The sequence below is a fragment of the Hydra vulgaris genome, chromosome 06 (genome assembly GCF_038396675.1).
Source record: "Hydra vulgaris chromosome 06, alternate assembly HydraT2T_AEP".
NCBI lineage: Eukaryota > Metazoa > Cnidaria > Hydrozoa > Anthoathecata > Hydridae > Hydra > Hydra vulgaris.
In genome coordinates this window covers 58,512,501-58,520,350 of record NC_088925.1, presented here as the reverse complement: position 1 = coordinate 58,520,350, position 7,850 = coordinate 58,512,501, and the positions used below count along the sequence as shown (strand labels likewise).

The window sequence follows — 7,850 nt, the reverse complement described above, 5'->3', positions numbered from 1 at the left end:
CAAGAGTGTCATCAGCTATGTTGAAGAGGTTAGCTGCTAGCGGTTTAGGAAAAACTGCAATAACTGCTGCCAAATCAAAGAACTTTCAACATCAGCAATAGAAGCTGCTAAAGATGTCGCAGTTGAAAAAGGAAAATAATTAATTAGAAAAGCATCTTCTAAAGCCTAATTTTTTTATATTTATTTTCCATTTAAAAAAAAAAAATTTATATATAAAAAATGGCAACTTCTGATGTATTGAATTTTACAGAAATCCCAACTGTGGATGATGGAATTGAAAGATTTGAATTCCATGAATATGAACCAGTAGCTCAAACAAATCTAAATAACGCTGGAGAAATAAGAATTAACATTGAGCAACAAGATTTGTTCACACTTCCATCTGAGGCTTATCTCTTGTTTGAAGGAAAACTTCTTAAACTTGATGGGACAGCTTATGTTAATGCAGATGTAGTCTCACTCGCAAATAATGGTATTATGCACTTATTTAGTCAAATATCCTATCAATTATCAAACCAAGAAATAGAGTTAGTTTATTATCCAGGTCGAGCAACAACAATGTTAGGAATGCTTAAATACCCAAATGACTTTCAATTAGTACAAGTATTAAATCAATTGTGGTACAAAGATTCTTCAACAACAACAGTTGATAACACAAGGTTTACATTAAGACAAACATTTATAATTCAGAAACCCACTACATAGGGAACATTTTCATTTTGTATACCTTTAAGGCACATTTTTGGATTCTGCGATGATTACAACAAAGATATTTACGGGTTTAAACATACACTAACTCTTGTTAGAAAAGGTGATAGCGAAGCAATTTTCAAAAACGCTCTTGCAGCTGCAGGAAAAGTTAATCTTGATAAAATATCATTGTTCATGCCACATGTGATTCCATCAGATTTAGAGAGAGTTAATCTTTATAAAAGTATTGAATCAAAAGTGACACTTCCAGTAACTTTTTGCGCAAGGCAGTGTGATACTATAACTGTTCCACAATCTACAACGTTTTCTTGGAGACTTAGCGTAAAGACATCTCCAGAAAAACCAAGATACATTATTGTTGGATTCCAAACAAATAAGGATGGAAATCAAGAAGTTAATTCTTCGATATTTGATCATTGTGACTTGAAAAATATAAACATTATGCTTATGCAGCTGTTGACTATAACGTATCATTTCCAAATCATAAATTTTCAAGAGCTTATAGAGATGCATCTGTATTTAGTGAAAAATTTTATGGAATGATCGATTTGGTAACACAAAGCATCATAACTCCTTAAGGCTATAAAGATTTATACCCACTTATGGTTTTTGATGTTAGTAGACAACCAGAAAAATTAAAATCATCAGTAGTAGATTTAAAAATTAAAGCAACATTTAATGCAGCTGTTCCAGCAGATACTGAAGCGTTTGCTGTTGTAATATCTGATAAGTTTTTACACTTTCAATCAGACGGAAATAAGTTGAACGTTGTTTATTAACTTTTTTTTGAATTGATTTAAATTTTTTTTTATCTTTATATAATAAAAATGTATTATACAAGAGAAAACTTGCAGAAGTTGTTAAAAGAAAATAACATTTCACAAACATCTAAAAATTATGTTACATTGTTAATGATTGCTGTAGATAATGGGTTGGTAGATAAAGAATCAATCATGTCAAAAGCAACAGAAGCAACTGATGAGAAAAGACCAGTTGGAAGACCTAGAATACATCCAGTAAAAGAAGTAAATGAGAAAAGACCAGTTGGAAGACCTAGAATACATCCAGTAAAAGAAGAGAAAAAAGAAATAGATCCAAAATATAAAAGATTAAAAACAATTAAGAAAAAACCAGTCACTATTAAATTAACAAACACGGAAACAGGAGAAGAAACAGTATATAAATCCTTATATAGTGCTATGCGTGGAACTGGGCATGGATATAGATATCTTGAAGTGATGGGAAGATTGATGATGGTTATAAGATTGAAATATTAAATTCTGAAAAAACTAAAAAAAAAAACTTGATATATAAAAAATGGAAAATATACTTCGCATGAATACGAATTTTAACCTCTGCACCTTTTATATATAGAACATTGACAATTACAAAAGAGCAGGAGATTGCGAAATATCGAAGTGCTACTTATTAAATCCAAAGGATTGTAGAATTCGAGGATGGGGGGGATGCATTTAAATTTCATATGAAACTTTACATATGAAATATTGAAAAGAAAAATATTTTGAAAAATCATTTAAAGAAAATGAAAATTAAAAAAAAATATCTTGCTATATAAAAATGGAAAATAAAAAAGTCACAGAATTAAAACAAATCGCAAAAGAGCGAAAAGTTAAATATTATTATAGAATGAGAAAAGATGCGTTATCGCACACACAATCAATGCAATCAGTCGAACAGATGGATACGAAGTATCTACTTGATGAGCCTGTTCCAGATATATCATCAACAATTTTAGCTCCGTCACCTTTTAAGCCTGTTACACAAATTAGAAAAGAAATAAATAAAAAGATTAATTCTCTTGCAGACTGGATTGTATCACATGTTCCAGAACTAATTAAAAAAGTTGTGAATAGAAAAGTTGATGAATTAAAATCTACAGTTTTAAATTTGTATCAAAAACTTGGAATTAGAAATCCGATAGAATTTAAATTATCACAATCAGCTGTTAAGAATGTAACAAATCAGTTTTCAGTTAAAGGAATAAAAGGAAATGCAATTAAAATACTTAAAGAAAATAGAAAATCGAAAGTTAATATAGTTCTCACTTGTGAAATGGAGAAAACTAGTTTAAACAACAGGAGAAACTATAACCACAACTGTTCCATTTACAATGAAGAGTACTGTTGTATTAGAATCAACAGATTTAGATGAGTTTATGAAACAGCAAAATTGAGAATTTTAGAAAATTTATCATCATTTCAACAGCTAGGGTCAAATTGGAGATTTGTTTTTGTTAAAAGGATAGATATAAATACTATAGAGTATAATCGTCTTAAAGCTAAATCTTATATTCCACTTGACAAAAATTTAGCAACTTAAAAGGCAATCATTAACATAAAAAATGAAGATAATGAATGCTTTAAGTGGTGTGTTACAAAAGCATTAAATCCTAAAGATCCTAAAATCCTGAAAGAGTTGATAAAGAGCTTAAAATACAATTTAATAAAATTAATTGGGAAAAAATAGAATTTCCAGTATCTTTAAATCAAATTACGCAATTTGAGAATAACAATAAAGATATAAGTGTGAATGTATACGGATACGAGAATTCAGTTCATCCTTTACGTATTTCAAAGAATAATGATCGTCAGCATTTAATAGATTTATTATTAATCTCAAATAGTGAAACAAATTCTTATGGATTCGAAGGATCTAACCATTACTGCTTAATAAAAAGTTTAAGCAGACTGCTTTCTTTACAAACATCCAAGATAAAATATGCTATTCTCTATTGTAGAAATTGTTTACTTGGGTTTAATTCTGAATAATCATTATCTAAAAACAAAATATATTGCAATACACATGATACAGTACGCATTGAACTTCCACCACCAAAATCGACAATGCAGTTTACTAATCACAATAGATCGATGAGAGTACCATTTGTAGTATATGCTGACTTTGAAAGTTTTATCAAACCTATCAGTACTTGTGAACCTAATCCTAATGAATCCTATACTAAACAGTATCAAAAGTATATACCAAGTTCGTTCTGCTACTACATTAAATGTTTCGATGAAAGTTTTTACCAAAGCAATCCAGTTTCATTTACTGCAAGTAATGAAACGGATGATGTTGCACAAATATTTGTTGACAGATTACAAGAAGATATCATAAAAATTTGTAATAGGATTAAATTTAAAAAGAATATTGTATATACACATGAAAATAAGAATGATTTCGATGCAGCAACTGAATGTCACATTTGCGGAAAAGATTTTGCTAACGATAAAGTACGTGATAACTGTCACATTACTGGAAAATATAGAGGTGCTGCTCATAATAGTTATAATTTAAAATATAAAATTCCAGATTTCTTCCCAGTACAATTTCATAATTTATCTGGTTATGATTCTCACTTATTTATAAAGAAATTATCAGGAGGTAAATTGAGCTGTATCCCAAACAACGAAGAAAAGTATATTAGCTTTTCTAGAGAGATTAAAGTTGGAGAGTTTATTAAAGATGGAAAGAGTGTTGAAATAAAACGTCAGATTCGTTTCTTAGACAGTTATATATTTATGCCTTCTAGTTTAGATTCTTTATCAAAAAATTTATCAAAAGAGCAGTGTAAAAATATCAGAAAATTGTATTCAGGGAAACAATTAGATTTATTACTAAAAATAGGCGTATATTCATATGATTGGGTAGACTCTGTTGATAAATTTAATGAAACCCAAATACCCACAAAAAAATTGTTCTTTTCTAAATTGAACGATGAAGATATTAGTGATGATGATTACTCACATGCAAAAACTGTATGGAACGAATTTAAATGTAAATCATTTAAAGATTATCATAATTTGTACAACGTTTCAGATGTACTTTTACTAGCTGATGTTTTTGAAAATTTTAGAGATGTTTGTATGAAAAATTATAATTAGATCCGGCTTGGTAATATACATCACCAGGATTAGCTTGAGATGCAGCATTGAAGAAAAAAAAAGTAAAATTAGAACTGTTGAGCGATTACGATATGATACTAAAGATAAAGAAAGGAATAAGAGGTGGAATCAGTATGATATTGAATAGATTAGGAACATCTAATAATAAGTACATGGATAACGCGTATGATAAAAGCAAAGAATCAACATTCATCCAATATCTAGTCGCTAATAATCTATATGGATGGGCGATGAGTAAGCCACTTCCAACACATGGGTTTAAATGGATGGATGAAGATGAGTTGAAAAACTGGAAATCGATTCCATGTATACTAGAAGTTGATTTAGATTACCCTGAACATCTGCATGATGATCATAATGACTACCTACTTGCTCCTGAAAGAGTAAATATTGACAAAGTTAAAAAATTAATTCCCAACTTGGAAAATAAGAAAAACTATGTTATCCATTATGAAAATCTTAAACTATATGAAAGATTAGGTCTAAAGATCACAAAAATTCATAGAGGTCTAAGTTTTGAACAAAGCGCTTGATTAAGCGAATACATTGAGCTAAATAGTAATCTAAGAAACAAGGCAACGAATGATTTTGAAAAAGACTTTTTCAAACTGATGAACAACTCAGTATTTTGAAAAACAATGGAGAACATTTAGAATAGAGTTGATGTTAGATTAGTGACGAATAGAAATGAAGCTGTTAAATTAGCTTCAAGACCAAACTTCGAGAGTCGAACGATATTTGATGAAAATTTAATAGCGATTCACATGAAGAGAACCAAATTAATGTACAACAAACCAATATTCTTAGGCATGTGTATTTTAGATTTAAGTAAAACTCTAATTTACGAATTTCATTTTCGATTATATAAAGAATAAATATTCTGATCGAGCAAAACTATAATTTACAGATACTGATTCTTTAGCATACGAAATGAAAACAGAAGATTTTTATGCTGATATTTCTGAAGATGTTGAAAGCAAATTTGATACAAGTGAATTTGATCCAAAGCATCCAGCAATAGAACTTTTAGGATTCAAAGTTGAAAGAAATAAAAAAGTAATTGGAATATTTAAAGATGAGTCTGGAGGAGCACAAATTGAAGAATTTGTAGGATTAATATCTAAATTGTATTCCTACAAAGTACACGGTAAAGAAAATAACAAATGTAAAGGAATAAAGAAAAATGTAGTAAAAAATCATATAACACATGAAGATTATAAACATTGTTTATTAAATAAAGTGGATCAAATTAGGAAAATGAATGTAATAAGATCACATTCACATGAAATTTACACAGAAGAGGTCAATAAAATAGCATTAAGTGCAGACGATGATAAAAGAGTCAATTTAGAAGACGGAATTCACACATTAGCATATGGACACTACCAATTAAAAGAAATCAATAGCAAACTGGTCAATTAGATCCTTCGGATCCACAAATTAGGCAGCAGGAATGGAAAAATACTTTTTTACAAGAAAAAAATTATTAAAAGTGATCCATATAAAGGTTACTACAATCACATTGAAATCTATATATAAAATTTTTATAATATACTATAAAAATGAACAAATGTATTAATGTCGAAGAAATAATTCTACCTAATAAACCTTTAACAAATTTTCAATTGTTAGAAGCAGCAAAAAAACTAAAAATAAAAATTTTTAGAGGTGTATTTGTAAGAGATCAATTACCTAAAAATAAACAAAAAAAAGAATGTGGAATATTAAATACAGGAGATTCAAGTACACAGGGTTTTCATCGGATTTGCTGGTACAAAGACGGTGAAAAAAAATTAAGTTTTGACTCTTATGCACAACCCCCACCTGTCGAAGTTGTTAATTATTTAAAAGACTCTGTTTATTATAATAGTGATAGATTTAAGTTTAGAAATACTTCATTCTGTGGACATTTGTGTCTCTATGTTTTAAAAAAACTAGATGAAGGGTATGATTTTCAAAACATTATTAATAATCTATGGTAATTTTTTAAAAAGTTAAAAGAAATTTTTCTTTATATATAAAATGCCTGTTGATAAATTCGTTTATTAGAAGACATGGGCAAAATAATGCAACTAGTGATATTGACATGAATACAAACAAATTAATGAATGTAGCAGAACCTACAAATCCAAATGATGCTGCTACAAAGTATTATGTTGACACAATAATACCTAATCCTAGCAGTTTATAAATAGTAATAAATTCAAGTTTAACATGCACGGGAGTAAAATCCCAGACTCTTGACCAAATACAGGTACTGATGAACCAAATACAGGTACTGATGGAACAGCAATTTTTATTCAAAATAGTGGTCCTGTTATTCTCAGAAAACTATGGTTAGCATTTAAAGGAACAAATCCTTATGGAAGTGTGTGAAGTAACGTATTTATTAGAATATATGCAGATAATACGCTTTGCATAGGAAGTATTGGAACAAATACTATAAGTTTAGCTTGTGATTTATTATTCGCTCCACTTGGTGGACCATTTTATTCTAACTCTTTACAAAGTTGTAGTATACATTCTAATATTGAATTAGGAGGATACTTTACACTTGATTTACCATTTAGAACTAATCTAAAAATTGAATTATACAATAAAACTGGAAATCCACTTACATATTGGTTGCAACCTTTTATTACAATGAGTTCAACACAACAAGCAAATGTTTCATTAATACCCCCATTTATTTCAGATCTTAAACTATACTCATCAACATTTAGATATGTAGATACAATTTATGGTAATGAATATATATTATTGAACACTGCAGGTAATAGAAATGGTGTTTATTTAAAATATATTAGAATGCATATTATCGGTAAATCTGGAAGTTGGTGGGAATCAAGAGTACGCATGTATGACGCAATCAAATTTCCAACAAATACTAACTAAGTTTTTCAACCTTGGACACCCTATAACTATAGTAAATATACAATATTTCCTGGATATGACAATAATAGCAGATGTATATACTGCTCATCTGGTTTAGTAGATTTGTATCTTTCTTCGTGGAATGGCTCTCATATTATCTCTTTTGCTAATAGATCATCTGGAATATTGTATCAATCAAAACCAAAAATTGATTCTACAACTACTATCTCTTTTTACAGAAATTTTGGTAAAAATGACTCCATGCCTAGCGTTACTAATGGTAGAAGATTAGTAGTAACAATAAACCCTGCTGATGATCAAGTTGGGCAATCTGAAAGA

At 29.0% G+C, this 7,850-nt stretch overlaps 2 protein-coding genes across 2 annotated transcripts; both read left to right on the top strand.

Annotated features, from left to right (window-relative positions):
* The first annotated feature begins 219 nt into the window (after positions 1–219).
* LOC136081546 (uncharacterized) lies at positions 220–1,490 on the top strand. The gene is made up of 3 exons (XM_065798871.1): positions 220–659; positions 735–1,226; positions 1,331–1,490. The coding sequence occupies exons 1-3, from the start codon at positions 220–222 to the stop codon at positions 1,488–1,490; spliced, it is 1,092 nt and encodes a 363-aa protein (XP_065654943.1).
* A 1,583-nt stretch (positions 1,491–3,073) lies between these two features.
* LOC136081545 (uncharacterized) lies at positions 3,074–4,616 on the top strand. The gene is made up of 3 exons (XM_065798870.1): positions 3,074–3,098; positions 3,199–3,408; positions 3,544–4,616. Exons 1-3 carry the CDS (start codon positions 3,074–3,076, stop codon positions 4,614–4,616), a joined length of 1,308 nt encoding a protein of 435 aa, XP_065654942.1.
* The last annotated feature ends 3,234 nt before the right edge of the window (positions 4,617–7,850 follow it).